This window comes from Sciurus carolinensis, chromosome 1 (genome assembly GCF_902686445.1).
Source record: "Sciurus carolinensis chromosome 1, mSciCar1.2, whole genome shotgun sequence".
Classification (NCBI taxonomy): Eukaryota; Metazoa; Chordata; class Mammalia; order Rodentia; family Sciuridae; genus Sciurus; species Sciurus carolinensis.
In genome coordinates, this window is record NC_062213.1 from 101884296 (window position 1) to 101899694 (window position 15399).

Consider the following 15399-nt stretch of genomic DNA (forward strand, 5'->3'; position numbering starts at 1 on the left):
TGACACTGTTTCTTCCACATTTGTATGCTGACATGGCTACATTACAGTCTAAAATCCATCAAAGATTCTATAATCTTAGCTGTGTCTATAACAGTATCAGTCAATCTCAAGTGGCTAGGGAGGAAGTATTCTACTATAGAAATGCCCTGGAATCTTTAGATTAAGTAGTTTGCAAAGATTGGTAACCATAAGCTTTTCTCTTAATGGAGATGCCATTTCACTTTTAATGGCCCTGAGAGGAAGTATAGGCATAACAACTCACTTTTCTTTCTCCCAGATTTTTTTTTCTTTAGTAGTAGGTGGACACAATACCTTTATTTTATTTTTATGTGGTGCTAAGGATCAAACCAGGGTCTCACACGTGCTAGGCAAGCACGCAACCACTGAGTCGCAACCACTGAGTCACAACCCCAGCCCCAGTTGCCCAGTTTTGAGAGATGCTTTCTTGTACAAAACTTTATGTAACTCTGCAAATAAGGAGGAAGATAGTGGAGTTGAGTATAGAAATGTCGATCTAATGAAGAGTAGTCTGTCATGTTAGCACAACAAGGCATTTAGGAAAAGTCTTCCCTTAATTTTACTAATAGACTAAGGAAGCTTTCTAAGGTCTACTGTTAAGTTTCAACTGTAGTTGATTCTTGGGTTCTAATGGCTCATAGTGATTATAGTAATTTATGTTAATGATGACTGCTTCTATCAATCTCCCATGAAAATAGATTGATAGAAGAATATATTGAATTTGATTTTGATACCCTAAATGTAACTAAAATCTGGTACTAACTTTCTGGTTTTGATTGGGTTGAGGTTTGCAAATAGTGCTACCTGGAGAGAGCTTGCTAGTATAACAGTTCAGTGTGATAATTTGATATCTTTTGATTAGAGAACACAATTCTGATGAACATTTTTCTGTAACCCACAGGTAGATTATGCTATGATTGGATGTATCATTCATATTATCATTTAGCATTATATAATGTGCTCCTATTATTCTCTCTTTAGGAGCACAGGCTCTTACTGAATTATTCTACCATTGTCAGGCATTTTTCAGCTTTACAATAATTTTAGATAAACATCATGTGCTGTGTGTGTGTGTTACTGAGGATTGAACGTGGGGTCTTGAGTATGCTAGGCAAGCACTGCACCACCCCACTTAGGCCATTCTTAATCAGAAACAGGAACTTAAATTTCGAAAAATCCATATTGATAGATTTCACTGGTCTCACATTTTCTTTTGAATAATGGAAATCTACAAAGTAATGGTTATAAGAGATCAGGGTAGATAAGTCTTTAGTTTTTAGGACTAAGGAAAAGGACTTCTAAGGGTATTGATTTAATGAGCGAAATAGGAGTTCTTATGACATATTTAAACTCTTAAGTTTGAGTTCTTTTGTTTAGTTTTTTGGGTGTTGGGTGCAGGGATTGACTGTAGAGCTTCATGTGTGCTAGGCAAGTGCTGTATGACTGAGCTATATACCTAACCCTTCTATGGAAGGTTTAAATCATATTATTGAAATCTAATGATAGAGACTAGTATAAGTCAACATTTGTCTGATGGTCTCTTTTTAGCTATTTAGCTGTGTACTTTGAGAGGGTATACTCTTACCCCCTGTTCCCTCTAACCTCAACCCATTCATCCCACAGCCCCTTTTCTTCATTCAGTTGTAGACAGCAGCAATATTTTTAGTGCCTCTATTTCTTAAGAAAAGTACTTTTTTCTTATTTCATAATTTTAAAATGTTTTTCAGTTACATCATATTTGGTAAAAACTCTATTAAGGATCAAGAAAATCTTAACCAGTTTAGGATCTCAGCCACAAGAAGTAGTTTCCTTATAGGATTCTTTAATGTATTCTACTTAATTTATACATGAGTGACTTAAGCCTAAAAGACTTAGTACTTCTTTGCTAATGTATGCTTCTAGTTTAGTATGTGAGTTACAAGAAGTTGGGCTCATAGCTTCAAAACAGTTCAGTTTTTGTTTTGTTAATTTCATTTATACTTTGAGCTTTGAGTTGCTTCTGGAATCTTCTGATTAGGGAAAGGAGCAGCAGATCACTTTATACCAAAATTTGTTCCTTTCTTTGAGAAGTAAAGGTTGATTGGCTTCCCTAAAGTTACATTCCTTTGGGGCTTTAAGTCTTAGAACAACTTCAGTACTTTTGCTTTCCTTCAGCTAGAAGTTTCTAGATCCTATTGTTTGGGTAAAGTCATTGTTTTCTGGTCTTTTTATATGATAGAGCCACAGAATCTTCACATTTAAGATAGTTGCCTCTTTAATACTAGCTGACCCCATATTCAACAAATCTGTAGCCAGTGTCCTGCAGATAAGGTGACAAATTTTCTATAAAGTTAGGGGAAAAAAAAAATAATCAGTCATCCACACACTTGAAGTCCATATTCCATCTTACCTTGAAATTGTACAAATGTTGAATAAATGAAATGAAATTTCTTTTTCAAATAGTAACATCCTGAAAGAGAGAAGCACATATTTCTTCATTTCTCTTAAGTTAAAGCTTACAAAGCTTTTCTCTTTTTGTTAGTATAGGACCATTTGTACTCAGGAAAAAAAAAAAAAAAAGAAAAGAAAAGTTGAATAAATGGACCTCATTTATGGCAACTCTAATAAAAAAATAGAAGGGACAAGTCAATAGGTAGTGTCCTGGATTGATTTCTATAGGGTAGTTTCTAAGTCTTAATGCATTTTGAAATCTTATTTAAGTCACTCCTTCACCATTTGTAGCTTTATTAAAACATTTTATTATGATTAGAAAATAAACATGTTGCTTTTACATAGTCTTCAGTATTGATAGAAGGTAAGTCCTCAGCTTTTTTCTATATAATCACATGAGCCAGGATAATTTTACCAAATAAAAAATTATCATTTGCCTCCAACAGGGAACTGGAAGGGAAATCCAAAACTGTAGAACTAACAGTGCTAATTTTTTGACCAGATTTCAAGTAAGAACATTTAAACCTGTAAAGTGATATACTCATTATTTTTGTGTTACTTCCCTTTTCTTTGTTGTGTAGTCAAATTCCAAAAATAAAAATCTTTATTATACTGTTTTCCTTTGCTAAAGATGGAAAGATAAATCAAAAAGTTCAGCAGCATCAAAAAATGTTTGATCTAAAATAATATGAAGAGTAGGACTAAGGACAAAAACTTACCTGTTTCCTCAGAGAACTCCTGATTGTGTGGCAAATGCTTGTAGACTTGCTTTTAGTATATATCATGAGTATGAGGTACAGTTGTAAAGTCATTCTAAGATATTTATCTCTCAATTTATAAACTTTAGAGGTATGTATATATACAAGTATGTTTTATAAATCATGAATTTTCATCTTTGTCCATAGAGTATTATTGATTTTTTAAAAGCAAAGTTTTACTTTTATCACTTTAAATTTTGTGGGCTTAAAGTGATTCATAACTTCAGATGAAGAAGAAAATGACTTGTTAAATGATCAGAAACATGGCATTAAGTTATTTCCAGAACTTTCCCCACCAAATTAAGCTGTATATTTTTATTTGAAAGTTAATTTCTTCATAGATCTGTGCTGTTAATCTGTATTAATATTTGTGCTAAAATGGAGAGTGTACTTTATATATAAGTGTTAGAGTTTCAGCTTACTTTAGTTGAGATACAACAAATTGTTACTGATCCAATAAAAATATCAAAGGCCAACAGAAACTATTTGGTTTCATTCTTAAAAGATTTATGAGAAAAGAAGTAGAGGATGCTTATATCTTTTTTCCTTCATAGGGGAATCAATTTATTGATCCTTGTATTAAAATTCCAAGTCAGAGTAAGGCTCTTTGGAATGAGTACTTAAACTAAAGGAAGGAAGAGGAAACCTGAATTTTTCTTCTCCCAATGAAATGAGAGAAACAGCATTGCACTTTCTTCAGAAAAGTGAAAAGGGCTGCTTTACCTTAAAAGTCCTCTCTTAATTCTCCTTGCTGAAGCAGGGTAGGAGAAAGCAGGACAGATTTGAGAATCCACTGTTGTGGTGGGTGGTGCCATCTCTTTAAATATTCCTAGGAAAGCCTGTTTCTTGTGTTCTTTGAGGAAGAGACCATAAGCAGGAGGAAATCCTTGACATTACAGAATTACATTTTACAGAATAGGTCCAGTGAGCATATCTTCTCTCCGAGACAGTCCTAATTTACACATGTCCTGGTCATCCTAAGATTAGGTGACTAGTTTATTGACTAATCACCCTTTTGAAAAAGTACAAAATGTTTTTCAAAATTCTGTTGACATTTCATACCCTGAAAAGTGATTTGGACTATAATTTAGTTGTGTAAAGTCACTTAAAATGGGTGCTTTCTGAATAATGTGTGGGTCAGTGACCCTCCAGGCTGCATGAGGCATGTTGCACCTTAAAGACAAAGATATTCCACAAAGGGGCTTGACTGCAGACAGCAGCTTTCTCCTGTTCTAAAATAAGCATCTGTTTAGGTAAAGAATTTTATTTCTCAGCAGAAGCTATGGAGGGCATATAGAACCTTGAAGTTTTCTTATGACCCTGAAGGGAATGGATGTGGATGAAATTGTGATTTGATAGAAGAATGTTTTCCTTTGGTTCTTTCATCTGGCATCATAATATTAAGTCAACAATGGTTGGTTCATGACATTAAAATATGAGAGTTCTAATAACAGCACATAACAGAGTGCCCAGGAATGAAAGAAAGATGGGCAGAGAGGAACTTGCACTGAGGGAAAGACAGTGAACCCGGCAAACTTACTCATACTGTCAAGTACTAGCTTTTAAAATCCCTTTTCAGAATTAGTAAAATATGAGTCCTGCTATGTTCTTGGTTTAGTTCTTAAAAGATTTATGTGCAAAGTAGAGAAGACTCATATCTTTTTTCCATAGGACAATTATCTATCGATTGTTGTACTAAAGTGCATTATCCTTTGCTGTTGATCCCACATAAATGGCTTATAGGGGAAATAATGATTATAGAGTAGGGGGAATGGCCTTGACCCCACGCAGTTTGGACTCCCCACTAAGAATTAAAATGAAACTTCATGAATTTTCCTGTAAAGCTTATTGGGCATGGTGGAGTTCCAAGACAGTTATAATTTAGTGCTGATGAATCCTGTTTGTATGGCACCTTTCCACAAGAGTTCATCCTATTTCGCTGGTGACTCTTCTTTTTCAACTGTCCTGTAAGGAAGAAAGAACAATAAGTATTATTTCAAGCATCTTGCTGAAATAATTCAGAAGTGAAGAATCATTCAAGATCATCCATTTAATAACATCAGGTCTAAAACTTCCCTATGCTGATTACATTTAGATCCTATGACCTTCAGCTTAGTTAGCCCTTAACTTTTTAGTCCAAGACCAATTTATAAGCAGCAACAACAATAATAAACAGAACTACTGTCTGAGGGCGTGATTTATTGAGGACATACTGCAGTAAACACTGTTCCAAGCACTTTAAAATCAGCAAACCCTTTGAAGTTCACAACAGCTGCATGGAATGGATGATATTATTAACCCTAATTAACAAATGAGGAGACTGATTACAGACAGTTATGGCTTGCTTAAAATCACAAAACCAGTGATAAAAGCAGATTCAAACATAGACTGGCTCCAGAGTCCACGTTCTTGATATGTTATCTTCAATTTAAAAAGTTTTATAAAAGTATGAATTTTTGCTTCAAAGAAAACCTTACATTTGCAGAATGTTTAAATTGTTGCCAAAGGATTTTATCATGTTATAGAGGATTATTTTACTTTTATTTTGTAGAACCAAATATCTGGTAGAAGATAATTTTCTAAATCTAAATAATGGGCATTTTGGTATCACCTCTATTTTGTGTGTGGTTCAGAGCCTAGAATCTTGTAAGAAACAACTCTATTAAAACTTCAAATAAAAGTATTTAAAATTTCAGGCATGTTTTCATGCTAACATGAAACATGTAAAACAATCTTGGAGAAGTGAGTCAACTGTGAATGAATAGATTCTTAGATTTTGGAGACTCCAAGTTACAGACCAGTTTATTTCACATCTTTATCCATAAAAAGCAGAAGACTCATCAGTATAAAAGGTATTAGTACCTTTTTTAAATTAGAAGTCTAAAGTATTCCAAGATATTTCTGAAGATAGACTTTTATTGCCATGTAAAAGCTTAGAAAAGGGGTTTGCCACAAAAGAGGTTCTTTATTTTCATTAATTTTAAAAATATAAATGGTAACAGACGGATGTGTAATGTACACTTAGATATAAGATGTGTAAGATATCTTCATTTTATTCCAACATTTTCTATAAAATATTTTCAGCTTTATTCTAGTCCTCAGACATGCACAAAACAATTTGTTTTCAACTTTCTAATTCAAGCTGGTAAAAGGTGAGCAACTGTAAAGTTGCCATAAAGGACATACAGCATATTGAACTGGGGGCGGGGAGAAAAGAAAAACAAAATCCCTGTGTAGTAGATTGTGGAGGTAAAAGGGGAATTCTTCCTTTTTTTCTAATTTCTGATGAAGTTAGAACCAAGACATCCTGCCCTCCCCACAGTGAATTAAAGAGGAACATTATCTAGAAATGTAAATGTATTATCAGAAAGGACCTCAAAGGTAAGTGGAGGGCAGAAAGTGTCAGATAAAAAACTTCAAGACCAGTGACAGGCACCTTTCTTAACTCCACTTGAGGAACTTACTACAGGAACCACCTTGGGATGTGGGCTTAGCATGTGCTACACAAGCCACCAAGAACGGTACAGGGACAAGGATCTGGATCTAACAGCTGAGCTTCCTTGAACCCTAGGATCATTCTCTAGCTCAGTGCTCAAAAGGAAAACAATGGCAGAAGTATACTTTCTTAATCTTCCACTGAGTAGGACAATTCATTTTTTTTTTTTTTTTTTTGCAGAAAAAAGATAAAAGATTATGATCACTCTTGTTGTACAGGGAAAGATTCTCCAAAGTAAGCCTAGTGTAATATACGTGTCCTCAGGTGAAGTGTCATTTTGGGTTTAGTGTTTACAGCAATCAGAGCATTCACCTCTACTCAGCCAGTACCTTGAGTGAGGTAGTTCTGGGGCCAGTTAGAAAGAGTAAATATTGGAAATTCCTGCTGTACACTGTCTGCCACAGATAAAGATACTGAGTGGTAGAGGTTTCTCCTTGTGGAGGTATTTACTGAATAGGGTCCTGCTGTGGTCCACAATTAACACAGCATTCACCATGAAGACCAGGGAACTTAAACTGTTAGAACAGCATGCCTAATTACCTTTTATACTTTGATGAGGTCAGCCTGAGCCATCGGAAATTCTGTGCCATGGACTTGCAGATGCCAAGAAATGAAATATAAATGTGAACTGCCCCTGTTCAACTCATCTGCAGGATGAGGAGTAATAATTCAGACTTTCTTGATATAGGTGAGAGGGGTAACCACTCAGAGTGAATGTGTATTATTCATGTTGAACCTTTCATTTATGGATGTCTGAGCTCAGGAGGAGGCTCCTTGAATTGGAAGGAAGAAGAAAAGATAAAGGTCTGATTTATCACCTGAGGAAACAATGAATGGATCCTAAGAGTACAGACAATTAGCTTGGCATAGGTCTTGTCAGAATTAGCTGGGTAACCTTGGACAAGCCACTTAATATCTTTAAGGAAGGGTTATTGAGTGGTCAGAAGAGGATTTAAACAAGTGGTTGCTGAGACCAGGGTCAGAAATAGATCTTGAGATTTTCTAACTTGGGTAGGTTCTATAAGATACAGGTTGTCATAAATAAAAATCTAACATGGGCACAGTTGTTGATCTAAAATTGTATGAGCAGATTTTTATTCTAACAAAAGTAAAAAGGAAGAAATGCTCTAGATTTGTTCAATATAGTAGCCACTAGCATATGACTATATAAATACAAATTAATTTGAATAAAATGATGAATCTAGTTTCTAAGTCACATTAGCTGCATTTCAAGTGCTTAATAGCCACATGTGTCCAGTTTCTACTTACTGGGTACGGTAGGCAAAAAAACACTGCCATCATCAAAGAAGGTTCTATTGGTCAGCACTGCCCTAGACCACTAATTACCAGTCCAGTAACAGCAGCTATTTGTCCTTTAGAGCAGGGTGTGGATGTTTGTGCTCTAGGGTGACTGTGTACATCTTTGGGGAATGAAAGTATGGATTAAACCTTATTTGAACAAAGTGCAAGAAACCTTCCACTCAAGGTATGTTGGCATTGAACAAAGTTTGAGAGACATGGAGAGAAGGGAAAGTAAGAGGAGGGAATTAGGAAACCCTTGACCCATTCTATGCTTTGGATCTGGACTAGACCTGAACCTTTGCAGGACACAGGACTCTCAGATAGGAGAACCTCAGAGATGTCGTCAGTCCATGTACAGCTGATCCCAACAATGGAAAAGTATGAAAAGAAGTGGGTGGCCTTAATCCCCAGGAAATAAGGAACTCTGTCAGTGGGGAGAAAAGATTAGTTATTTTTGGCCCATGTTATAAAAGAGAAAGTTGTTACATAGCCAGGATGGGGAATCATTCAGACTTTAAAAAAATATGTGAGAGGGTAATCACTCTTGACAGTCAAGTTTTTTGGTTGTAGATTTTTGTGCGTTAGAGCCAGCTTCTGTTTTGAAACTTGAGTGTTGGTAGAAAAGTATTGCTGATGCACTGAGAAGGACTAGTACTGCCTTCCCTGATAGTGAGGATGCCAGGCACATGGGGAAAGGAAGAAATCAAAGGCAGATGGCAAGTGTAATTTTACCTGCGGTCTGGAAGCCATCTGTGAAGGAAATCATCTTTCTTTTCTGGACTTACTTCCAGGTGTGGCTGCAGCAGGAGATGACACTGAAGATGCAAGCACTGAGTTCACTGACAGTATTGAGGAGGAGGCTGCACACAACAGCCACCAGCACGTAAGTCAGTGTCAGGTCCTGGGGTTCCCCGGGTGGAAGGCACACAGCCCTTCTGGGGTCTGATGGTCTCCCACAGCCTTTGTGCTCCTGGAATGAGAAGACATCATTCTATATAAACCCAGGCTGCTTTTTGTCCTCCCTGAGCATTCCAGCTTCCTCTCCAACCCATATCCTCAGTTTTTCTCTCCAATCAACCCTTTTGTTTTTACTACTTCTGTGTTTTCTTCTGCTTCCTGCCCCTTCCTACCCACCTTTGCCTCTATTTACTGTCTGTAGCTATAGCTTCAGAAGAATTTTAACTTAAAAGACAATGGATCCTTCCCCCGCCCCTTGGGCTTTTGTAACTGAAACACATCACGGAAGACAGGGAGACATCGAGGGGCTGCTTGGGGAGGTGGTAGGCTTGGAACCTGCTTGGGGAGAATGCTGAGAAACTCCAAGAGGATCAGAATGCCTCCAGAGCAGGGATCTTTCTCTGTGAGATCTCATACAGAAGAGAAGTTGACTGTGCAACCTGTCAGACTACCCAGGTTGTGACTAAGTCAATGACCAACAGATGGCCCTTCAAATGGCAAGCCCCTCTCAAACCTCAGAACTTGGTATTCAAGGCTGAAACACTGTTCCCACCCACCATCGGAGAAAGCACGGTCTCAAGCCCACGAGTGAATGCACCAGTGAATGTCCTGGACCTCAGAGATTAAGTCACTGATAATGAGCCCGCAGCACTTGTTGAAACTCCTAAGTGTCTCCACCTGACCCCAAGACATTTAACAGTTGCAACTTCTAGATGGAACATGACTGCAACTAAGTTATTGCAGAGGAAGTAGATCATTGATAGAAATCCTTCAAAAGCAGCCAGGCTTCCCCAGTGATGGCTTCCTTAGGACTATCAGGAAAACTGTAGGGGAAATAAGGATTCCTGGATTTTCCTGTCTACCTCCCGCATAAGAAAAAGAGGAGAAATTTAATAACATGGTGAAAAGAGCCCAAGTGAACATTCCCCAAATCTTATCAGATGTGGCACAGTCTTTGACTCTTGATAACATGAATAATTATCTGGGATACCTTACATTCTCAAGAATTTCCCTTCTACCAAGATTCCCTTTTTGTTGCTTTAGCCATAGCTAACCTTCACTTCTCCCTTGAGTTTTTGCATCAGCTTCACTTCTTTTGCTTTACAGCTTTTCTGAGTCCTTTTCACCAATGGTTGTGACATTAATTGTGCATACCACTGACCCTTCTGTATAGATGCTTCTGCTCTTCACTCCCTGATTTCACTAAAGATCTTGGGTGAGAGAAAGGAACCTGCAGGATGAACAGATATTCACTTTAAGACAACTAGATTGGGATGGCTTCTGGTCACTGATGGTTATAATGACTGTGGTATGGGATTAACTTCAGAATACATAAGCAGGAAGCATAGCTGTAAAGAGATTCAGATTCTGATTGGCATGGTAAAAACTATTTTTGGTAGTGCAAGTCCTATAGGAAAACTGGCTTGTAAAGTCATTTCTTCCACAGTTTGCTTTTCTGTAGCCTAGCACTGAGAATATGACCAAACCCTATTTTGAGAAGGTCAGTCCAACTGGGAAATAAACTTTTACTTTGGGGCATATTACAGTGCTTGCAATATTACTTGCATAGGAGATACCTAATGTAATTTTAAGTTGACAGACCTCTGGATTAGGGCTTGACTCATGATAGACAAAGTGTATACCTGTTGGATGAAGAATCTCATGGGTAAGCACCATTTTCCTTTTTATCACCTTTCTTTGAAAAACCAATCTTCAGCTTTGGGGAGGAGGAACCTTGGTCTGTGAAGTCATTGTAAGTTTACTTCATCTTTTTTGGAGTTTGTGGTTGTACTCTCCTTCCAATTAAATAAAGCTTGCTTTTCCATAACTGTTTTGTGTCCAGATTCTCAAAAAATTCTTTGCTTGTTTCCAGGAAAATTGTTCTTTAAGATTAGGTTCTGAGTGTCTCCTTGTTGTGTTCTTGGAAGCTAAAACTTATTCTTGACACCAAGCTCCTTTCTTACCTCAAGCATTCACATACTCCCCCTAATACACATATCCAACTTGGGTTCCTCGGCAAGAATCACTTTTTAGCCAAAGAAAGTTTTTTTCTTCCTTATTTTTTTGATTCACCCATTTAAGCAAGCTTCATGTCTGGCTATGATGGTAATGTCTCCTAGATATCTCCTCCAAAATTCCAGTCTAAAACAGATGTAAGATCTATATTATATCTAGAAAATTCCCATGAAAGAAACTATAATCAATCATTGCTTTCTTCATTTTATCTTTTGCAATGGAGAAAAATTAATCAAGATTAAGATTCAAATACAAAGGAGAATAGTCAGTAGACTAAGTGTGATGCTTTAGGAGCAGTTATTTTTAAAAAAACTAATATTTTTATTGTCAAATCATGACTATGTACACTTATGAGGTACAAAATGATGTTTTAGTATATGAATAAAATGTTAAATAATTAAATCAAGTTAGTAACTATATATCCATCACCTCACCTACCCATGATTCCTTACAGTGAGACCTTTGAAATTTATTTAGTTCTTTTGAAATATACAATACATTATTATTGACTATAGTCATCCTGCTCTGTAACAAATCTCAAAACCTATTCATTATGTCTATCCAACACTTGGTACCTTTTGATAAACAACTTCCCACTGTGCCCACCCTCCACTCTGGTAATCCTCACTCTTTACTTCTGTTAGTTCAACTTTATTAGATTCCACATTTCAGTCCTATAAGTGAGATCATGTAATATTTGTCTTTCTCTGCCAGGCTTATTTCTCTTAGCCTGATGGATATCAGAATCATCCAAGTGACAGGATCTCCCCCTTTTTTGAGGTTGAGTAATATTCCATTGTGTATATCTATCATATTTTCTTTACTTCTCCATTAAAAAGCTGACCTCTTATCATCACTATTGTAAATGATGCTGCAATAGACAACGAGAGTGCTGAAATCCTTTGACACTGATTTCAGTTCCTTTGGAAATATACCCAAAAGTGGAATTACTAGATCATATGGTAGTTCTATTTTTAGTTTGTGGAATCATCATACCATTTTTTACAGAGGCTGCACTAAAGTCCATTCCTACCAACAAAGTACAAGTTCCTCTTTCTTGGCATCCTAATACTTGATATCTTTTTTTTTCTTTCCTAAGTTTATATAAAAACCATTCTAAGAGGTGTGAGGAGATATCTCATTGCACTTTTGTTTTACATTTCCCTAAAGGTTAGTGATGCTGTGCATCTGAGGAAAGCTAGTTTTTAATGCACTTACTGCTGCCTGGGAACTGACTTACAATATGAGAGTTATGAAGCAGTAGGGAAAAAACAAAACAACTCTATTCAAGCAAGAGATCAGCTCCTGCACTAAACCTCTGCAGGACAAATAGGAACCCAGCACCCCAACATTGAATTGTATGGAAGCAATAGCACAAGTGAATTAGATAATGCAGAAGAAGATATGTATAAGAAAGATTGGTTAAAATAGATTTAATGGATTCACACTACTGCCACACATACTAGAAGTTGCAGGATTTTATTTAAAGGAAGGAACAGAAATATTTGCTCTTCATAAATGATTAAAAACTAATGAAAAGGCTAGTATCTGAGTCACTTTTCATACATTGACATTTAAATTACATTTATATTTAAAATTTAATCAATGTAAGCCATCTTTGAGATGAAACTATGAAAACCCAAACTAGCATGAGCAAAATTAGATCTCTAGGCAATGATTTATTTTCTCATTTTAAAGTAGGAAATTTCTTCTGAGATGGACCTTAAAGTCCTTCTGACACTGACATTTCACAAGTCATCATTTTTTCTTTAAGAAAATAGGTGTATTGAAACCAAAAGAGTAAGATATCATACATACAGATGGTACTTTAAAATGGGTAGACTTGCTGGGCATGGTGACACATACCAGAAATCCAAGTGACTGGGGAGGCTAAGGCAAGAGGACTACAAGTTTGAGGCCTGCCTTGGCAACTTTGTGAGACTTTGTCTCAAAATAAAAAAATAAAAAGGGCTGGGGATGTATCTCAGTGGTAGAGCACTCCTGTACCACACACACACAAAATGGGTAGATTTCCGAAATTGGACATTATTTTTAAGCAAAAGGAATCCTTAGGTTTTGGAGAATAATAAATATTGTACCCATATTCAAGGCTGATGCTAATGTTTTAGTTACATTAGTTGGAAAGAGTTTATATAAAAAGATAATACCACATAGTTAAAATAATGGTAGAGCCATAAATTTTACAAAATGATTTTGTCCAGTACCCTGTCCTTTTTTTTGTCACAAATGGTTGGTGGCATATGTGGAGATGACCCCCAACCTGACTAAGCTTATCAGCAGAGTTGTAGAGAAAAACATTTTCAAGAGCCTGCCAGATGTCAGACTCACAGACCCCATATAGGATTGGATGCCTAGGGATCGTGCGCTTGGTTTGTGGATCTCTTTCTTCTTTGACACAGGTGCACATCTCTTTACAACCTCAACTGCTGTGCTACAAAACACTACTGCACATGCATGCTATGAATTAACTCCACCACAAACCTGTGGCTTAGACTTTATCATGATTCTTATAGGAAATAGCAAAAGTCAATTGCTTTTTCCCACTCCAAGCAGCTCAATCAGTCATTGATCCTTAATAATGTGCCCTGGATCCTATTCTGTTAATATATTGGTAACTGAAATGAGGTTTAAAGCATATAACTAATTCAACAAATCATCCCTACTTGGGTAGCTACTACATGTTATAGAGACACGCAGCAAATATTTTGATGATTTTGATAATTAGGAAATGGTTCTCTATAGCTAGAACAAATTTATAAATGACAAGTACAAATAACAATATTTATAGATATAAAAGAAAACAACATGACCCAGAGATAGCTGTGGGAGAGAGGTGGGAAATTGAGAATTAGAATTGACCTGGAGGTAAGTCTCACTCTCAAACACTGCCACTGAGAGGAAAATAGAAGTCAATGTGACATTGAGATATACTGAAATTAATTTAGACAGGCAGGAAATCCTTGTTCTAAAATAATTAGTCATACACTAAGTAGATCGCCATACTTGTGTGTTGATTTCTACACTTTAAAAAACATGAAAAACAACTGGAGAAGAGCCAAAAATGAACAGAAAGAAAGTCTGAAACTTCACAAATTCCCATTTGAGGAAATACTGTAAGATTTGCTTTAATTGAAACACTGAGGAATAACTTTAAGAGGATCCTCAAGAAAAAGAATGGTGTTGGGAAAGCGTTTCTACCTTGATTTCTTCTTACATGCTTAAAGTTTTAAAGAGAATTTGACTGACAATATGGGCACAAGTGAAATAACCAAAAAATAATACTGGCTTCTGACCAGGGTGGCTTCACCTCAGCTTCTCAGTAGTTTACGGTGTGATTCTCCTGCTGCCAATGAAATAAAGCTTACTCAGTAGCTCCACCATCATTCTAATTTTGTGAGGACTGCTGCTGTTTCCTGAGTTCCCTGAGCCCTCCTGCTTATCTTCTCTTTGGAATCTAAATTCCAGGCAGAGCCTCAGGCACTGAGCACTGCAATTTTGAGCCATGATCTTCTGAGTCAAGGACTCCAGTGTTGTGGAACTGGTGAAACTTCCTGACTTATGAGAAGACTCTCAGGGAACTCTGACCTCTCAGAAAAAGGAATCACAGCATCCACAGACACCAGACCTGTTTAAAACTTGTTTGTTTGCATTTGTGTGTGGAGAAAGAGAAAGGGGGGTGGGGACGGCCTTGTGTGTGTTTTCCTCACCTGTCTCTGAATTCTCCTCTTTTCCCTCTTGCAACAACTCTTGCTCACTAGATGTGTCCTCCTTGCCCAAACCACTCTCCAAGGCCCTTATGACTGAGGAAATCCTTGGAGGGGAGTTCATTTTAGCTTTGCTTTTTTGTTGTTTTGTTGTTGCTCCCATTGAAGTATGTCCTTGTGGTCTCATGTTCCTCTTAGATTCTCTTTAATGACCTAACATCATTTTATGTATGTGACCTAATTTATTTAAACCATGATTTTGTTTCAGCTCACCAAGGTGGCTTTGGAGAAAAGCCTGGCAACTATGGAGACCCAGAACACATCTCTTTCTCCTCCATCCCCAGTAGGAGGGGACAGTAACAGGTGTCTTCAGGAGGAAATGCTCCACCTGAGGGCTGAGATTCACCAGCACTTAGAGGAGAAGAGAAAAGCTGAAGGGGAACTCAAGGAGCTAAAGGCTCAAATTGAGGAAGCAGGATTCTCCTCTGTGTCCCACATCAGGTAGGACATTTTCTCCAGAGAAAGGGAGTCTACTGACCATGAGTCCCTACCGCCATTGCCAGGGACTTGCCTCGCTGCAACCAAGGTGTTTGTGTTGCTACATGACTGCAGGATCTACATTCCAGACTCCATACATTGATGTTTCTATGAATTTTTTCAGAAGTGGTAATGGGTAATGGAGATCACTTTTGTTGTT

The 15399-nt window shown here is 37.1% G+C and overlaps 1 protein-coding gene across 24 annotated transcripts in view; it reads left to right on the plus strand.

Annotated features, from left to right (window-relative positions):
* Pde4dip (phosphodiesterase 4D interacting protein) overlaps nucleotides 1-15399 on the plus strand; it is a 204053-nt gene that overhangs the window by 152192 nt on the left and 36462 nt on the right. For 23 of the 24 annotated variants that reach the window (XR_007108494.1, XM_047551316.1, XM_047551336.1 and 20 more), the window contains 2 exons: nucleotides 8796-8887; nucleotides 14971-15203. Coding sequence is in view for 23 of the 24 variants with exons in the window: in XM_047551316.1 (XP_047407272.1) it covers nucleotides 8796-8887; nucleotides 14971-15203 (325 nt within the window). In the remaining variant the exon portion in view is untranslated. Of the gene's footprint in view, nucleotides 1-8795; nucleotides 8888-9163; nucleotides 10790-14970; nucleotides 15204-15399 lie in introns of those variants that run through there. The other variant, XM_047551374.1, reaches the window with a different exon arrangement.